Here is a 20855-nt window from a genome sequence, read left to right on the forward strand (position 1 = left end):
GCTCCTTACCGCATAGCCCCTGTCTCAATGTAGGTAGAGAGAGAGGAGAGAGAGAGAAGGGGAGAGAGAAAGAGAGAAAGAAGGGGGGAGAGAGAGAGAGAGAGAGAGAGAGAGAGAGAGAGAGAGAGAGAGAGAGAGAGAGAGAGAGAGAGAGAGAGAGAGAGAGAATAGGAGTGAAGAAAGGAGAACACCGGTTGAGGAAATCTCCTTATGGGAGTTGCCAGTCCATTGTCTCTGCCTTTAGATTGACTGCCTCATTTATAAAACAATCTCTCCAATTTCCCCACAGACTGAAAACCTGCAGAAGGAAGAGAGTGTATACAGTAAACCCAGGGCGGGAGATGACTGGAGATTGTTGTTATGGAGATATAAACTCAGAATGTGTATAGTTGTCAGGGGAGATATGGCAAAAAGGAAAATAAGAGGATCTCTTCCTCTCTGGTTTGTGTCCTTAATAAAAATGATGCAGTGCTCTGCGCGTAAATCGATAGTTAAACGGCTTTGTGTGTTCTCTGTGAGAAGTTATAGTCTCATATGTTCTACGAAGCAATGCCTCTTTCTCTGTAACAGATAATGCATGGTAATAATGCAGTGACTCATTTTAATTACTCAGCTGGCCTGTTTCACACAACTAAAGATATTCTGTTAATGATGAGTGACTGTGATAGAGTTCATCCATAAGGATAGCATTGAAGAGTAGGCTACAGCTGCACAACACTGAGATGATCCTGAAATGAAAATAAGTACAGTAATCGATCGTGGCTTTGGCACTGAGTTTCACTCAAGAAGGATCTGACTTGAAACAGGATCAACATTCAAAGTCAGTCCACAAATGAATGGAAAACCAATTCATTGTTCAGGTACAACACAACAACATCCTGTCCCTGAAAGACAACAATACATCTGGATACTGTTGATCAAATGATCACTGTCAGAATGTCACATTGACGGTAGGAGGCCATCACTGAAGAGGAATCCATACAGCACCTCACTAGCTCATACTTTGTCTGTTTAATAACTGTCACTTTCCCTAATAGTAAGTGCTCTGATCTAAGTAATGTGGACGGCAGTAAGTCATCATGGGTGAGAGCTGTCACTCGATGAATAGAGGTAAGGATGTTGCTACTGGTAATTATTTTCAGAGATGCCTTTCGGCCTTCCCCCTCGAGCATCTGTAACAAAGCTGTAGTAATCAATGGCAGCAACTGTCAATGTCAGCAGCATCCACACTGCTACCATGTGGGATTCATAAAGAGAGAGAGAGAGAGAGAGAGGGAGAGTTGGAGAGAGAGAGAGAGGGAGAGAGAGAGAGAGCGAGAGAGGGAGAGGGAGAGAGAGAGAGAACGAGAGGGGGAGAGAGGGAGAGTCGGAGAGATTAGCGAGAGAGAGAGAGAGAGAGAGAGAGAGAGAGAGAGAGAGAGAGAGAGAGAGAGAGAGAGAGAGAGAGAGAGAGAGAGAGAGAGAGAGGGTGACAGAGGGAGAGTCGGAGAGAGAGAGAGAGGGAGGAGGAGAGAGAGGGAGGAGGAGAAAGAGTTAGATGGAGGAGGGGAGCGAGAGGGAGAGAGAGGGAGAGTCGGAGAGAGAGAGAGAGAGAGAGAGAGAGAGAGAGAGAGAGAGAGAGAGAGAGAGAGAGAGAAGAGAGAGGGGAGACAGAGGGAGAGTCGGAGAGAGACAGAGGGAGAGTTGGAGGAGAGAGAGAGAGGGAGGAGGAGAGAGAGAGGGAGGAGGAGAAAGAGTGAGAGATAGATGGAGGAGGGGAGCGAGAGGGAGGAGGAGAGAGAGAGGGAGAGTCGGAGAGAGAGAGAGAGAGAGAGAGAGAGAGAGAGAGAGAGAGAGAGAGAGAGAGAGAGAGAGAGAGAGAGAGAGAGAGAGAGAGAGAGAGAGAGAGAGAGAGAGAGAGAGAGAGAGAGAGAGGAGAGAGAGACAGAGGGGGACAGAGAGAGATGGAGAGAGAGAGGAGGAGGAGAGAGAGAGGAGGAGGAGAAAGAGTGAGAGATAGATGGAGGAGGGGAGCGAGAGGGAGGAGGAGAGAGAGAGGGAGAGTCGGAGAGAGAGAGAGAGAGAGAGAGGGAGAGGGAGGAGAGAGAGAGAGAGTCAGAGAGAGAGAGGGAGAGTCAGAGAGAGAGAGGGAGAGTCAGAGAGAGAGAGAGATAGAGGGAGGGAGAGATAGAGGGAGAGAGAGAGAGAGAGAGAGAGAGGAGGAGAGAGATACAGAGAGAGAGAGAGAGAGAGAGAGAGAGATAGAGGGAGGGATAGCGGTTAAGAGGTTGGACCAGTAAGTAAAAGTTTGCTGGTTTGAATCTCTGAGTGAACTAGGTAAAGAATCTATGCATGTGCCCTTGAACAAGGCACTTAGCCCTAATTGCTCTTGTAAGTCTGGATAATAGCGTCTGCTAAATAAGAGAGAGGGTAAAAATATTAGTCATAGCAGGTCTGACGCCCAGAGCCCTGGTTCATTTCCTCCTCTGGCTCGAGTCCGTCAATGAAGATAAGAGTCATTTCAGCCTAGGAATGACTGCCCTATACGTTTTAAAAAACCCTCGTAGTCACAGAAACCAGGACATTGATTTCGAATTTCTTCGTTTAAGAAGAAAGGCCTCTCTAGCCTCCTCCATGTTAGAATCCTCTCTGCCAACAGCTCATTATCAACCACACACATAATCCTTCAAATTGGCTACAAATGCCAGCCTAAAGAGCTAAGCTGCAGAAAACATTTAGGAAACCTTAAACGAATATTTTCTTTACTGATATTCCTAGTGAAATGTGGTATCCTGTTTGTGCGGGGTAGTAGTCCATGTTAATAGTAGGCTAAGTGCAGCGTTTCTGTCTGCCTTTGAATAAATCAATGTAGACACAATGCTGCTCTTGGACTTTCCCCTCATTCTATTAATTTGTGGGTAGTTTTAGTGTTGTGTTTGTCCAAAGCCCCCAGCCATGTGAAGTGAACTGGTGTCATGAAGCTCACTGTCAGAACCAGGGAAAAAAAGTCAACGTTGAAGTTTTGGTCTGTAGCAAACTACTATGCTGTGGTCGCATATTAAATGGGTGTAAATACTGTGGGAAATTCCTGCCAGCTATTACCTGCAAGAAGAGGTAGAGGTATCATATTAGAATATATCTGACATGCAGGGTTAGCCATGCAGCACCCATCACAGTCACAAAGTTATAAAATCTGATTTTAAACCTAATCCTAACCTTAACCCTAACCTTAACCACACTGCTAACCCTAATACCTAACCATAACCTTAAATTAAAGCCACATTTTTTTTCATTAATTTGTTCAATATACCCAATTGTGACTTTGCAGCTGGCCTATCGCTCGGTTCAGCCTCCAGGACAACTCATGACAAGAAATGTTAATCTGCAAGAAATAATGGAATATTTTATAATAAACTTTTGCTCAAATTGACAATTGACATAGTACAGTTGCTCCATTGTTACTGAGAAAGGATGTCAACAAGTCCACTATACTGTCCTTATGAAACAAGCTTCACAGACAGACAAGAGGCTTCACAGACAGATGGGAGGTTTCACAGAGTATACTGTCCTTATGAAACAAGCTTCACAGACAGACAGGAGGCTTCACAGACAGATGGGAGGTTTCACAGAGTATACTGTCCTTATGAAACAAGCTTCACAGACAGACAGGAGGCTTCACAGACAGATGGGAGGTTTCACAGAGTATACTGTCCTTATGAAACAAGCTTCACAGACAGACAGGAGGCTTCACAGACAGATGGGAGGTTTCACAGAGTATACTGTCCTTATGAAACAAGCTTCACAGACAGACAGGAGGCTTCACAGACAGATGGGAGGTTTCACAGAGTATACTGTCCTTATGAAATAAGCTTCACAGACAGACAAGAGGCTTCACAGACAGACGGGAGGTTTCACAGAGTATACTGTACTTTCAATGCTCAGACGCTTGGGCCCTTGGGTATTAAGGGTTAAGTGGACAAACCTACAGCTGCTGTGAACTGGCCAATGATGGCCAATGGTCACGCATTAAGCACTTGTCAGAAGGAAGCAGTGAATTGCAGCGCAGGACGACGGGTCAACACACAAGACAAAGTGCTGTTGCCATAAGACGACAGTCTGGAGGGAAGGAATGAAGGAGCACAGGAGGGGATGGGAGCTACATTCCCTTGCAGCGAGCGGCAGGTTGAGAGAATGGTCATGTATTCCTCCCAGCATCTGCATGTAACCAAGGGAACATACTTTTATGCAATATGTATATGGTAGGAACCATCAAAGTAGCTATTCACTTCACACCCCCATCTTTCCAGAAGCTCTTTCCACAAAGTGCCCAGTGTGTGTGTGTGTGTGTGTGTGTGTGTGTGTGTGTGTGTGTGTGTGTGTGTGTGTGTGTGTGTGTGTGTGTGTGTGTGTGTGTGTGTGTGTGTGTGTGTGTGTGTGTGTGTGTGTGTGTGTGTGTGTGTGTGTGTGTGTGTGTGTGTGTGTCTGTGTCTGTGTGTTTGTGTGTGTGTGTGTGTGTGTGTGTGTGTGTGTGTGTGTGTGTGTGTGTGTGTGTGTGTGTGTGTGTGTGTGTGTGTGTGTGTGTGTGTGTGTGTGTGTGTGTGTGTGTGTGTGTGTGTCTGTCTGTGTCTGTGTCTGTGTCTGTGTCTGTGTGTTTGTGTGCCTGTAAATGTGTGTGTTTTCAGAGGACCTATGAGACTCACGGAGGCAAACAGCTGTCTAACAGCCATTATCGCAAGTGATGATTAACATTATCATCATTATGGCTGTCTCCTACAAGTGTCCTGAAGGATGCAAATCAATACAAGACTGAAATGGATTGATTGAAAATGATATGTGCTGAACAGAGGTAAAAGACCATGGATCTCGCACGGTGTATTACATCGATCACCCAGACAACGCTAGCTAGGCTAGTAAACAGAGTATCAAAACATAGCAGCGGAAGATACCGCGGACTGCAAAGCATAGATAATACAACGTATCACTGCGATCAATACTGCTAGCCTTGTGGTTTCAGATTGAATGAGTTGATCAGAGGCAGATATCTAATTATACTTGAATGTGTGGAAACAGATCAGTGCCTTTTGAAATCCATCTCCGCTTCTTGTTCATTTGTTCCAATTGTGTCACCATATGTTTACGCCATGGCTGTCATGTACATCCAATCATTGATCGTACTCCTACTTCTTCACAAGCTGCTTTGAATTTTTAAAAGGCTCATCATGCTTCATGTCAGCTTTAGTTTAGCAGTATCAGACAATGTTCTGTCTGTGTGAAGCCATTAACTGCAGAAGGTAACAGTTTGGGTTGCACTTAACAAAGGTGCTGCTCTGGCCAACGGCATGCAAATTGTGCTTGATTATCCAAAGTGGTTTACTTTACATTTAGCCTATATGCAAGCCATTCACTCTGTTTTGCAGGTGGATTTTTGGGCCTAACACATGGCTATTGGTCCTATTCCATCAACGTCTATGGGCTGTCATTGCTGACAGATCACTGCCATATTTAACATCCTATAATATAAATTATGAAGTCAAGTGCATGGCTCTAATTGAATTGCTGGGGCCTATTATTGGTCAAACTGTGAGTATCCCCATTGGGGTCAGCAGCAGCGAGGTACCCATTCCTTCCTGACATCCTCCCTGGACTTTAGTCTGTTGAGGAAGACGAGGAGCGTAGATTTAATTGACTGGACATCCTTGGATGTGTTTCCTGACGGAAAATATGGCGAGCCGTGAGATGTGGTCCACAAGTACAGTACGCAGTGTCCCAAATGGCACCCTATTCCCTACATTGCACCCTATTCCCTACATTGCACTTCCTGCACTTCCCATAGGGCTCTGGTCTAAGGTTTTGCACGATGTAGGGAATAGGGTGCCATTTGAGACACAGCCGCACTGTAGTGGTGGAGTGACGGTGCTAGATAGAAGGATAGAAGGATAGAAGGATATATTCAGTGGCTGTGCTGTTTTGAAGTAGTCTAACGGGAACCAAGGCCTGGCTGGTGAGGCAGATAGCACGCTAACTTGTCTTATTTACAGCAACTCTTCATCCGAAGTGGCACACTGAGACGTGAAACCATCAGTAACCGAGTCCCATCATCTCAGAGAGATATTCTTTATTTCAGAGCTGCCATTGATTTGGTGGAAAATAAACAACCCCAGGAAGAGATTGGCTGTTCCATATTTGAATCATAATTCAAATGAGGCTGTAAAAGAATCTGGAAGTTAGTTTGAATATTTTGTCATAATTACTAGGAGAGTCAGCTGACAAGAATCATTTGTCTTTTAAATGTGTGTGTCACTAAGGAACGGTACTAAAGAGCAGAGATATATCCTGCGGTAGAGGAGTTTGAGATATCACATTTGCATCAATCATTGTCAAGAGATTAGGCTAGAATCCACAGCAGTCATCAATGTTTGCTGGTGGGGAATCCAGGAGCAATTATACTAAGAATGAATATAGATGGCTGGGTCTGTTTATTTTAGTCATGGAATTGGGATTCTATCTTGGCTTAAGTGGACGTTGTGGTGGTCACAGACCAGAGGTACCTTACCTTCAGGACTTAGCCTGAAGTGACACTTTCAATCAAACATTTCAAATCTTATTAGCAAAAATAATGATTTTAATTTATTGAAAATGTGTATATCATTGTGTTTTTCTGTAAGCTCAATTTTATTTTAAACCTCTTTGATCATTCAAATTGTCAGAGTACATATTAAGGGATTTTTCTTAATTGAATTAATGTTGATATGCCACGAGAGGCCAGATGTGGCCCCAGGGCCAGTATTTAGGTATCACCACTCTGTATGGTTGTTTTCTAACTTGTCCCCTCTGTTCTCTCCCTTTATAGGATGCTTCCTCTAAGGCAGTGGATCCCAAACTTTTTATATTCCTGTACCCCTTCAAACATGCAACCTCCAACTGCGTACCCTCTCTAGCACCAGGGTCAGCGCACTCTCAAATGTTGTTTTTTGCCATAATTTTAAGCCTGCCACACACACACTATACTATATTTATTAAACATAAGAATGAGTGTTTTTGTCACAACCCGGCTCATGAGAAGTGACAAAGAGCTCTTATAGGACCAGGGCACAAATAATAATATAATAATAATCAATAATTTTGCTCTTTATTTAGCCATCTTACATATAAAACTTTATTTGTTCATCCAAAATTGTTAATAACTCACCACAGGTTAATGAGAAGGATGTGCTTGAAAGGATGTACCTAACTCTGCAATGTTGGATTTTATTGGAGAGTCTCAGTCTTAAATAATTTTCCACATACAGTCTGTGCATGTATTTAGTTTATGCCAATGAGGGCCGAGAATGCACTCTCACATAGGTACTTGGTTGCAAAGGGCATCAGTGTCATAAACAGCGTGATTTTCCAAGGCAGGATACACTTGAGGGCAGCCCAATCAAGAAATCTGGCAGTGGCTTCCTATTAAATTCAATTTTCACAGAACCGCTTGTTGCAATTTCAAGGCATGAAAGGGATAAGGAATCCAGTTGTTTGTGTCATCCGTTTCAGGAAAGTACCTGCGTAATTGCACACCCAACTCACTCAGGTGCTTCGCTATGTCACATTTGACATTGTCCGTAAGCTTGAGTTCATTTGCACACAACAAATCATACAATGATGGAAAGATCTGTGTGTTGCCCTTGTTAATGCAGACAGAGAAGAGCTCCAACTTCTTAATCAAAGCATCAATTTTGAATGTAGCTGCGGAGTCCCTGTTATCCTATATTCAGATCACTCAGGCGAGAAAAAATATCACCCAGTCATGCAAGCGGTCAGACAAGTGAAAATTATGGTCAGTAAAGAAAACTTTAAGGTCGTCTCTCAATTTAAAGAAATGTGTCAATACTTTGCCCCTTGATAACCAGCACCAGTATGTTGTAAAAGCATTACATGGTCGCTATCATTGCATAGTGCATAAAATACACGAGAGTTCAGGGGCTTTGCTTTAACAAAGTTAACCATTTTCACTGAAGTGTCCAAAATGTTTTTCAAGCTGTCAGGTATTCCTTTGGCAGCAAGAGCCTCTCGGTCGAGGCTGCAGTTACCACTCCACTATGTCTCCCTGTCATTGCTTTTGCGCCATAAGTACAGATACCAACACATCTTGACCACCAAAGTCCATTTGATGTCACAAAGCTGTTCAGTCCTTTAAAAAATATCCTCTCCAGTTGTCCTGGTTTCCAGTGGTTTGCAGAAAAGGATGTCTTCCTTAATTGACCCCCCATAAACGTAACGGGCCATATACAAGGAGCTGTGCCAGGCCCGCCACGTCTGTTGACTCATCCAGCTGTAATGCATAGATTTCACTGGCTTCTTTGTGAAGCAGTAATTGTTTCAAAACATCTCCTGCCATGTCACTGATGTGTCGTGAAACAATGTTGTTTGATGAAGGAATTGTCTGTATAGTTTTTTGGGGCCTTTCCCCCAGCATTGTCCCAGCAATATCCGTGGCAGCAGGAAGATTTTAGTCCTCCACAATAGTATGGGGCTTGCCTGTCCTAGCCACTTGGTAGCTCAGCATATACGACTCTTCTATCCCCTTCTTATTAATGGTATCTGTTGCTTTTATACGTCTTACTACTCAAAAGTCGTCTTAATACTCGCTCAAAAAACTCCTGTGGGTTATTTTTCAATTTGGCATGTTTTGTTTCTGAATGTCTGCGCATGAGTGAAGTTTTCATCGAGTTATGAGATAGTACTTTTGCACATATAACACACTGTGGCTCAGGAAAGGCACTACTCCCAATATAAGTGAACCCCAAATCAATGTAGTTCTCATCATATTTGCGGTCCAACGTCCCTGTCTGTTATTCGGTGCTAGGTAAGAGGGCAGTAGCTCTTCGGCTGCATCAGATTCACAACTGTCAGTATCCATGCCAGCTGGGCTAACAACAAATGTAGAATTACTGATGCTAGCATTGGATGTGCTCGTGGAAGCACAACATCTTGTGTCATCAACAGGTACAGGTGTAGTACTGCTGGTAGTAGCAGTACTGCTGGTAGTAACAATACTACCAGTAGAGCTGGTATGTGTCTCTATGGATGCAGGCCTTACTATTTTTAACCATTTATCAATTTTCGAGCAAACGGAATGAGCAGCAGCTACGTTTTGGCTACATATGGACTGTTAGTGGAATTCCCGCGAGAGTGATTGGATGTTAATGTGATTGGATGTTAATTATTTGACTTGGCTACTTGTATTTCACATTGTGTTGTTATTTTGCTGAACACGAGATGGTTTCATTTTATTTTTGGCAGTGAAACGAGGCTACTCAGGCGAGAAAAATAACTCACCCAAATGTATAGCCCCATTGGAAAATATAAACGGACTGTTTGAAAATGTGAAGACATTAAAAATATTTAAAAATATTGTGAACCACATTTTTATTTGGCATATCCCCGATGGCATTGTGTGTACCCCTAGGGGAACACCTGCTCTACGGTGATGACAAATGATGCATGTCTGCTGAGTCTGGTCAACACCTAGTCTAAAGATGACTGGGTTGCTATTGTGATATCTGGGAATATAATGAGAGGAAAGAAGGAGAGATGAAACCCTACTGTATCCGTTGTATTCACATCCATTTCCATTGTATCAAATTAATTCATTAAAGTCTACTGAAAGTGTCTTGCCTTGTTAGAAGACAGCTGCTTTAGAAGACAGCTGCTTTAGAACCAAGTCTAATTCTGAGTACTTAATTCCATTCAAATCATTGCTAGGTTACCCAACAGTGGCTGTTCAAACTTCCCCCTTATTGAATCTACCACCAAGTATGGTCAAAACACAATGTCAAAGCTGACAACACTGTCCACAAACACTGTTTCGAAACGGGGACATTTCCTCTACAGAAGGACTGAATAAAATGGAATTAATAACAGGGGGAAAAACACATTTCATACTCTGTGATCAAATGGTTTGGGGTCTAGAGGCCTTGTATCACCTGCAGCGATTCTCTCCTGAATGTGATGTGTTTCATTAAACAAATTCTCTGTTTGATCAACCATTTATTCAACAGCAGCACTCTCAAAAACACAGAGGATATTATGGATGACAAATGGGAAAACGTCCCTGTTTTGTAGGGTCAGGCGTTTAGACAACACATGTCCTGTAATGTCTATGTTGATCCAACAGCTACCAGCTGGAAAGTACGGTGATTAAGTACATTTATAAACAAAGGAAAGATAATGAAACGATATAAACCATTTCAGGTCAATAGGATTTAAAGCATAACTCAGGCAAGATGCCTGATTCATGGTAAAGAAAAAAGGTTGTCTCTAATAGGAAAGTGAACAATGGACCTGGACTAACAATTCAGTGTGGAGCAGGGCTTTTATCTATCAGAGGACACGTTTCAAATAACCAACTCAGGCTCCGGCTCATCCACCTACCTGGAAGGGGAGCCCACCGGGACTGTCGCCATGAATGCGAAAACCTTTCCTCAAGCTCTAGGGCTGCAGGTCCTGCTGTCTGAGATGCATTAAAGGCCCTGCTGTCTGACATGCATTAAAGGCCCTGCTGTCTGACATGCATTAAAGACCCTGCTGTCTGATATGCTTTAAAGGCCCTGCTGTAGGCCCAGCAGTCTAATATGCATTGAAGGCCCTGCTGCAGGCCCTGCTGTTTGATATGCTTTAAAGGCCCTGCTGCAGGCCCTGCTGTCTAATATGCATTGAAGGCCCTGCTGCCTAATATGCATTGAAGGCCATGCTGCAGGTCCTGCTGTCTGATATGCTTTAAAGGCCCTGCTGCAGGCCCTGCTGTCTAATATGCATTGAAGGCCCTGCTGCAGGCCCTGCTGTCTGATATGCTTTAAAGGCCCTGCTGCAGGCCCTGCTGTCTAATATGCATTGAAGGCCCTGCTGCAGGCCCTGCTGTCTGATATGCATTAAAGGCCCTGCTGTCTGACATGCATTAAAGGCCCTGCTGTCTGATATGCTTTAAAGGCCCTGCTGCAGGCCCTGCTGTCTGATATGCTTTAAAGGCCCTGCTGCAGGCCCTGCTGTCTGATATGCTTTAAAGGCCCTGCTGCAGGCCCAGCTGTCTAATATGCATGGAAGGCCCTGCTGCAGGCCCTGCTGTCTGATATGCTTTAAAGGCCCTGCTGCAGGCCCTGCTGTCTGATATGTATTAAAGGCCCTGCAGTCAGATATGCATTAAAGGCCCTGCTGTCTGATATGTATTAAAGGCCCTGCTGTCTGATATGTATTAAAGGCCCTGCTGTCTGAAATGTATCAAAGGCCCTGCTGTCTGATATGTATTAAAGGCCCTGCTGTCTGAAATGTATCAAAGGCCCTGCTGTCTGATATGTATCAAAGGCCCTGCTGTCTGATATGCATTAAAGGCCCTGCTGTCTGATATGTATTAAAGGCCCTGCTGTCTGATATGTATCAAAGGCCCTGCTGTCTGATATGCTTTAAAGCCCCTGCTGCAGGCCCTGCTGTCTGATATGCTTTAAAGGCCCTGCTGCAGGCCCTGCTGTCTAATATGCATTGAAGGCCCTGCTGTCTAATATGCATTGAAGGCCCTGCTGTCTGACATGCATTAAAGGCCCTGCTGTCTGATATGCTTTAAAGGCCCTGCTGCAGGCCCTGCTGTCTGATATGCTTTAAAGGCCCTGCTGCAGGCCCAGCTGTCTAATATGCAAGGAAGGCCCTGCTGCAGGCCCTGCTGTCTGATATGCTTTAAAGGCCCTGCTGCAGGCCCTGCTGTCTGATATGCATTAAAGGCCCTGCTGTCTGATATGCATTAAAGGCCCTGCTACAGGCCCTGCTGTCTGATATGCATTAAAGGCCCTGCTGTTAGAAATGTATTAAAGGCCCTGCAGTCTGATATGTATTAAAGGCCCTGCTGTCTGATATGCATTAAAGGCCCTGCTGTCTTATATGCATTAAAGGCCCTGCTACAGGCCCTGCTGTCTGATATGCATTAAAGGCCCTGCTGTCTGATATGCATTAAAGGCCCTGCTGTCTGATATGTATTAAAGGCCCTGCTGTCTGATATGTATTAAAGGCCCTGCTGCAGGCCCAGCTGTCTGATATGTATTAAAGGCCCTGCTGTCTGATATGCATTAAAGGCCCTGCTGTCTGATATGTATTAAAGGCCCTGCTGTCTGATATGTATTAAAGGCCCTGCTGCAGGCCCAGCTGTCTGATATGCATTAAAGGCCCTGCTGTCTGATATGCATTAAAGGCCCTGCTGTCTGATATGTATTAAAGGCCCTGCTGTCTGATATGTATTAAAGGCCCTGCTGCAGGCCCAGCTGTCTGATATGTATTAAAGGCCCTGCTGTCTGATATGCATTAAAGGCCCTGCTACAGGCCCTGCTGTCTGATATGCATTAAAGGCCCTGCTGTCAGATATGTATTGAAGGCCCTGCTGTCTGATATGTATCAAAGGCCCTGCTGTTTGATATGTATTAAAGGCCCTGCTATCTGATATGTATTAAAGGCCCTGCTGCAGGCCCAGCTGTCTGATATGTATTAAAGGCCCTGCTGTCTGAATATGCATTAAAGGCCCTACTGTCAGATATGCATTAAAGGCCCTGCTGTCTGATATGTATTAAAGGCCCTGCTGTCTGATATGTATTAAAGGCCCTGCTGTCTGACATGTATTAAAGGCCCTGCTGTCTGATATGTATCAAAGGTCCTGCTATCTGATATGTATTAAAGGCCCTGCTGTCTGATATGTATTAAAGGCCCTGCTGTCTGATATGTATCAAAGGCCCTGCTGTCTGATATGTATTAAAGGCCCTGCTGTCTGATATGTATTAAAGGCCCTGCTGTCTGATATGCATTAAAGGCCCTGCTGTCTGATATGTATTAAAGGCCCTGCTGTCTGACATGCATTAAAGGCCCTGCTGTCTGATATGATTAAAGGCCCTGCTGTAGGCCCTGCTGTCTGATATGCATTAAAGGCCCTGCTGTCTGATATGCTTTAAAGGCCCTGCTGTAGGCCCTGCTGTCTGATATGCATTAAAGGCCCTGCTGTCTGATATGCTTTAAAGGCCCTGCTGCATGCCCTGCTGTCTGATATGCTTTAAAGGCCCTGCTGCAGGCCCTGCTGTCTGATATGCTTTAAAGGCCCTGCTGCAGGCCCAGCTGTCTAATATGCATGGAAGGCCCTGCTGCAGGCCCTGCTGTCTGATATGCTTTAAAGGCCCTGCTGTTGGCCCAGCTGTCTAATATGCATTGAAGGCCCTGCTGCAGGCCCTGCTGTCTGATATGCATTAAAGGCCCTGCTGTCTGATATGTATCAAAGGCCCTGCTGTCTGATATGTATTAAAGGCCCTGCTGTCTGATATGTATTAAAGGCCCTGCTGTATTAAAGGCCCTGCTGTCAGATATGTATCAAAGGCCCTGCTGTCTGATATGTATTAAAGGCCCTGCTGTCTGATGTGTATTAAAGGCCCTGCTGTCTGATATGTATTAAAGGCCCTGCTGTATTAAATGCCCTGCTGTCAGATATGTATCAAAGGCCCTGCTGTCAGATATGCATTAAAGGCCCTGCTGTCTGATATGTATTAAAGCCCCTGTTGCAGGCCCTGCTGTCTGATATGCATTAAAGGACAATTGAAAACACAACATAAGCAAATATCCTTCTGAGAATGAATAAACTACTACTAAAAGATCTCCATCACTGTACAGTATGTCTTCCATTATATGTTGTTTTTCCCACAGATTCATCCAGATTCATCCTTGAACGACATGTACAGATGTTTATAAGTATTCACTATACAAATACATTACTCAAGGTCTCTCCTTTGCCTGCATGTTATCAATGAAGGAATGATGTCCTCCCTCTATTCCGTCAATAGCCAGAGAAATGCTAGGTCACAGGAAATGTCTCTCCTCCCACATCGCTCCCCTGGTAGAACCACCTTTAATACGTCCCTGTGGGACACGGTGGATATGGCAGCTCATAGCATTCCGCTGGTTCAAATTAGAGCTGATAAAGGCTCCAAGAGAGACGTTGACTCCCTGATGGGGTGAAAGAGAGAGAGAGAGAGAGAGAGAGAGAGAGAGAGAGAGAGAGAGAGAGAGAGAGAGAGAGAGAGAGAGGCCATCTGGCCATCAGCGGGGTAGTCGGGAGACACCTTTCTACCGCTGCTGTCCCTTACTGTAATACCACTGATATCCCTTACTGTAATACCACTGATATCCCTTACTGTAATACCACTGATATCCCTTACTGTAATACCACTGATATCCCTTACTGTAATACCACTGATATCCCTTACTACCACTTACTGTAATACCACTGATATCCCTTACTACCAATTATTAAATACCACTGATATCCCTTACTGTAATACCACTGATATCCTGTACTACCACTTACTGTAATACCACTGATATCCTGTACTACCACTTACTGTAATACCACTGATATCCCTTACTACCAATTATTAAATACCACTGATATCCCTTACTGTAATACCACTGATATCCCGTACTACCACTTACTGTAACACCACTGATATCCCGTACTACCACTTACTGTAATACCACTGATATCCCTTACTGTAATACCACTGATATCCTGTACTACCACTTACTGTAATACCACTGATATCCCTTACTGTAATACCACTGATATCCCGTACTACCACTTACTGTAACACCACTGATATCCCATACTACCACTTACTGTAACACCACTGATATCCCTTACTACCACTTACTGTAACACCACTGATATCCCTTACTACCACTTACTGTAATACCACTGATATCCCTTACTGCAACCCCACTGATATCCCTTACTACCACTTACTGTAATACCACTGATATCCCTTACTGTAATACCACTGATATCCCTTACTACTACTTACTGTAACACCACTGATATCGCTTACTGATTCCACTTACTGTAATACCACTGATATACCTTACTACCACTTACTGTAACACCACTGATATCCCTTACTACCACTTACTGTAACACCACTGATATCCCTTACTACCACTTACTGTAATACCACTGATATCCCTTACTGTAACAACACTGATATCCCTTACTGTAACACCACTGTTATCCCTTACTGTAATACCACTGATATCCCTTACTGATACCACTTACTGTAACATCACTGATATCCCTTACTGTAATACCACTGATATCTAGAATGAACACATGGCCATGTCTTCATCATATAGTACTTCACAAGATACTGCTATATTTGCCATGACTCTCAATATATCACACAAAGCCACGGTAATTGTATTGAAACTGTGGTGAAATGCAGGATGCTGAAGGACCTCAACTGAGAAGTGACTATTCTTTGAGGAGTATGGATGAATGGCACATGCCATCCATTGTTGAAAGCACTTGACTCTGAGATTGCAAAGGGAATGTTGACTGCTGTTAAAGCAACATTTGTGTGCAAACATGTGGAAAGGCTGAGAGACAGATCCATTATCCAACTGTTCCATGGACCACTACAGAAGAACACACAATGCTGTTTCTTCTAAAGCCCATTCTGCAGCTGAAGGTGCTGTCTTAGTGTAGCAGAGTGGCAGGCTGATCAAAAGTTTTGTTGTACAGTAGGGTGAATATTCTGACTCTCGTCTATTTCACAGTCTAATTTGTTCTCTTGTTGGCTTAAAGTTCACAAATCAGGGAATGTAGAGAGAACTATAGAGGGATGGACAGGGAGAGAGAGAGAGAAAGAGAGAGAGAGAGACAAACAGAGTGAGAGAGAGAGAGAGAGAGAGAGAGAGAGAGAGAGAGAGAGAGAGAGAGAGAGAGAGAGAGAGAGAGAGAGAGAGAGAGAGAGAGAGAGAGAGAACTATGAGTGTGTATGAGAGACAGACATTCTCTTCTGAACTGGAGATGCCATCTGTCAATGTCAGGGCCTGTAATACTGCTTATTTGACAAATGCCAAGGCAACCTGAAGATGGTTCATAATAAATAGCAGCCCAGATTGGAGCCCGAACCGACAGCACTCAATAGAACCAAAAGCCAATAGAACCACAAAAGTTAGCTGTTTATGCATTTAATGTCCATAGCATTAGTGCATCGACAGGAATAGAAATGTAACATAGAAAAAAGCCATTGCTCTTAAAAGTAGATGGACATCAGAAGATTCCATTTGGACCTTCCTTTGAATATTCATCATCCAACATCAACTCCAACCAACCACAGTTAAGTTGACTCAATCACACACTCGTCTCTCCATGATTCCAATACCTGGAGAGGTTCAACCACGGGGCTGGAGTGACAGACAGCTAACAGACAGTTAAATGGAGACGTACCTGAGCCTCTCTTGGACACTGTTTTGAAACCTCGGACCACAGCAGCATAGAGAAGAATCTGGAGTGTGATGGGAGCTTTCATTTTTCACCTGGCCAAGTGTCCTATGGGGTTAGAGGAGAGGAGAGAGAGGTTATCCATAAAGGTAAGAATAATGAACAAATCCTTTAGAGAAGATAAGGCACTTTGTAGACAAAACATAAATCACGAGACACACACTAAATCTAAACAGTCATTTTTGTTTTTATGCCTCTAAAGAGCGAGCAAAGTACACCCCATGATGTAGAACGCAATAGATCCCTTTAACTGGTTTCAACAGCTCCCTCCCTCTTCCTAGACAGTCATTTTGTCTAAAGCACCGCGTGTTATAGACCACAATCATGACGGAACACCTCATGTATTAGATTTGGAAGGGAAACGGTGTATCCTGAATATGTTGCTTCATGGTTTAAGGATGAAATACAACATAAAGAAGTAAATCATGATAGAATATAACATCAAGGCAAACATATTATTAGGAAATGGCAGCAATCATACAAATATTTAAGCCCACATACATTCCCTTATGCTTGCAATCATTAATAAATAAAATAAAATCTAAAACAGTGAAACAGCCACCTGGGCACAGATGTCAATTGAACATCTATTCCACGTTGGTTCAACGTCATTTCATTGAAATGACGTGGAAACAACATTGATTCAACCAGTATGTGCCCAGTAGGAATGGCTGTAACACTAACAATCAATAACAAGCACCACTAAAGGGTGAGTGGAGGTACAGTATTTGTTAACAGCGCCTTTGGAAAGTAATTCAGACCCCTTGACTTTATCAACATTTAGTTTGGTTACAGCTTTATTCTAAAATTGATTAAATAGTTGTTTCCCCTCGTCAATCTACACATAATACCCTGTAATGACAAAGCAAAAACTGTTTTTAAGAAATTGTTATAAATGATAATAATACAAAAAACCTGAAATATCACATTCACTGTGCCTTGCAAAAGTATTCATTCCCCTTTGGTGTTTTTCCTATTTTGTTGCATGTTACCATGTAATGGACAAAATTCAACACCTTTGCTATTGTAACGGTCGTCCTATGAAGGAGAAGAGGACCAAGGTGCAGCGTGGTATGTGTCCATATCTTTTAATAAAGAACTTGAACACTGAACAAAAACAATAAACCGACAACCGAAAACAGATCTGGCTGGTGCAGACACACAACAGAAAACAGATCTGGCTGGTGCAGACACACAACCGAAAACAGATCTGGCTGGTGCAGACACACAACCGAAAACAGATCTGGCTGGTGCAGACACACAACAGAAAACAGATCTGGCTGGTGCAGACACACAACCGAAAACAGATCTGGCTGGTGCAGACACACAACCGAAAACAGATCTGGCTGGTGCAGACACACAACAGAAAACAGATCTGGCTGGTGGTGCAGACACACAACAGAAAACAGATCTGGCTGGTGCAGACACACAACCGAAAACAGATCTGGCTGGTGCAGACACACAACCGAAAACAGATCTGGCTGGTGCAGACACACAACAGAAAACAGATCTGGCTGGTGCAGACACACAACCGAAAACAGATCTGGCTGGTGCAGACACACAACCGAAAACAGATCTGGCTGGTGCAGACACACAACCGAAAACAGATCTGGCTGGTGCAGACACACAACCGAAAACAGATCTGGCTGGTGCAGACACACAACAGAAAACAGATCTGGCTGGTGCAGACACACAACAGAAAACAGAAAATAATCACCCACGAAACACAATAGAAAACAGGCTCCCTAAATATGGTTCTCAATCAGGGACAATGATTGACAGCTGCCTCTGATTGAGAACCATACCAGGCCAAACACAGAAATAGCAAATCATAGAAAAACTAACATAGACAACCCACCCAACTCACGTCCACCCCATTACTAAAACAAAGACATAACAAAAGAACTAAGGTCAGAACATGACAGCTATGAAGCTCCTAAATAAGATCAGGTGCGACCAATTACCTTCAGACATCACATAAATAGTTAAATAAAGGAAAAGTACAGATTAGGGTTGGGTTATAAAAAATATCAGAAACTTTGAACATCCCACGGAGCACCATTAAAGAGAGAGGGCCGCCCACCAAAACTCACGGACCAGGAAAGGAGGGCATTAATCAGAGAGGCAACAAAGAGACCAAAGACAACCCTGAAGGAGATGCAAAGCTCCACAGCGGAGATTGCAGTATCTGTCCATAGGACAACTTTAAGCTGTACACTCCACAGAGCTGGGCTTCATGGAAGAGTGGCCAGAAAAAAAGCCATTGCTTAAAGAAAAAAATAAGCAAACACGTTTGGTGTTCGCAAAAGGCATGTGGGAGACTCCCCAAATACAAGAAAGTGCCTTGGTCAGATGAGACTAAAATTGAGCTTTTTGGCCGTCAAGGAAAATGCTATGACTTGTGCAAACCCAACAGCTCTCATCACCCCGAGAACACCATGCCCACAGTGAAGCATGTTGGTGGCAGCATCATGCTGTGGAGAAGTTTTTCCATCGGCAGGGACTGGGAAACTTGCAGAATTGAAGGAATGATGGATGGCACTAAATAAAAGGAAATTCATGAGGGAAACCTGTTTCAGTCTTCCAGAGATTTGAGACTGGGACGGAGGTTCACCTACCAGCAGGACAATGACCCTAAGCATACTGCTAAAGCAACACTCGAGTGGTTTGAAAAAACACCAGTGGCTAGATGTGCCAAGTGTAACGGATGTGAAACGGCTAGCTTAGTTAGCGGTGTGCGCTAAATAGCGTTTCAATCGGTTACGTCACTTGCTCTGAGACCTTGAAGTAGTAGTTCCCCTTGCTCTGCAAGGCCCGCGGCTTTTGTGGAGCGATGGGTAATGATGCTTCGTGGGTGACTGTTGTCAATGTGTGCAGAAGGTCCCTGGTTCGCACCCGGGTATGGGCGAGGGGACGGTTTAAAATTATACTGTTACATTGATGCTGTTGACCCGGATTACTGGTTGCTGCGGGAAAAAAAGGAAGAAGGTCAAAAGGGGGGTGAGTGTAACGGATGTGAAACGGCTAGCTTAGTTAGCGGTGTCACTTCCTGACCAAGGTCCTTCTCCCCCGATTACTCAGTTTGGTCGGTGGCCAGCTCTAGGAAGAGTCTTGGTGGTTCCAAACTTCTTCCATTTAAGAATAACGGAGGCCACTGTGTTCTAGGGGAACTTCAATGCTGCAGAAATGTTTTGGTACCCTTCCCCAGATCTGTACCTAGACACAATCTTGTCTGGGAGCTCTACGAACAATTCCTTCGACCTCATGGCTTAGTTTTTGCTCTGACATGCACTGTCAACTGTGGGACCTTATATAGAGAGGTGTGTGCCTTTCCAAATCACGTCCAATCAATTGAATTTACCACCGTTGGACAATCAAGTTGTAGAAACACCTCAAGGTTGATCAATGGAACCAGGATGCACCTGAGCTCAATTTTGAGTCTCAAAGCAAAGAGTCTGAATGCTTACATAAATAAGGTATTTCTGTTTTTTACTTTTAATACATTTGCAAAAATGTCTAGAAACCCGTATTCGCTTTGTCATTATGGGGTATTGTGTGTAGACTGCTGAGGATTTTTATTTATTTAATCAATTTTAGTTTGTTGTAACTTAACAAAATGTAGAAAAAGTCAAGGGGTCTGAATACTTTCCGGAGGCACTGTAAGTATGTAGTCATATTGTAAGGCTATGGGTCAAATCAAGAACATAGTTAGTTGTACCGAAAGGAACACACCAGGTAAAAGGTCATGAGTAAAAGATTATGAAGGTGAATTTACATCCAATCACCATATTGAAGGTGGATTACACAAGATAGTAGAAGCCACCCTTGCACGATTGACTATTTCTTCTCAAATAAATTGAAATGGAAAAAAACCTTTGGTGTTCACACATGTATTTGTTTGATTTACAACTGCACAGGACCCTAAAAAAATTAGATGTGGCTTTCAGATTACGCCACGTGCAAATAATTTAATCATCATTTACTCATCTGGATCATAGATCAAAACGGGGGAAACAAATATTTGATATCATTTTCTGCAGCTGCCTACAAATCTGCAATTAGCCTTTCAAATATATTATGCCCGTATGCAAATCCATTCTCCAAAAGTTTTCTTTTTATTCCTCTCTTTAAGGATTTATCATCATGGACCCATATGAAATGAACTTCATCAAAGAAGAAGCTGTGTCAAAGTAGTGAGTAATAATATATCTGGCTTTGTTGCCATGCTAACTAACATGTTAATTTCACCGGCTCCCTAATCCTTTACATAATCAATTCTAATCTGAATTCCTCTGGTGTAGGCCACTGTTTTGGGGTTGGTTGTATGATCTAACAACCAATAAAGAAGCAGCCCAAAGACTGCCAATAATCTCACGAGGCAAACTCCCTCATTTCAATGCCTGTCAATTCAATTGACATGTAGTAGCTTCCAATGTTTTAAAACTTCACGTTGACATTTAGTACCTGACAAAGACACAACACAGAATCTGGAGGGGGAACCTGGTAAACCATAATAAGACTGAGGAGACAGTGTTAGTGTGTC

The 20855-nt window shown here is 43.5% G+C and overlaps 1 protein-coding gene across 1 annotated transcript in view; it reads right to left on the reverse strand.

Moving 5' to 3' along the window:
* The window catches only part of LOC124008058 (interleukin-1 receptor accessory protein-like 1-B), a 460524-nt gene that overhangs the window by 423352 nt on the left and 16317 nt on the right, over positions 1–20855 (reverse strand). Inside the window, exon 2 of the mRNA XM_046318963.1 lies at positions 16259–16360. Coding sequence (XP_046174919.1) covers positions 16259–16340 — 82 coding nt within the window. The 5' untranslated portion in view covers positions 16341–16360. The remainder of the gene's footprint in view (positions 1–16258; positions 16361–20855) is intronic.

The sequence above is a fragment of the Oncorhynchus gorbuscha genome, linkage group LG21 (genome assembly GCF_021184085.1).
Source record: "Oncorhynchus gorbuscha isolate QuinsamMale2020 ecotype Even-year linkage group LG21, OgorEven_v1.0, whole genome shotgun sequence".
NCBI classification, from domain to species: Eukaryota; Metazoa; Chordata; class Actinopteri; order Salmoniformes; family Salmonidae; genus Oncorhynchus; species Oncorhynchus gorbuscha.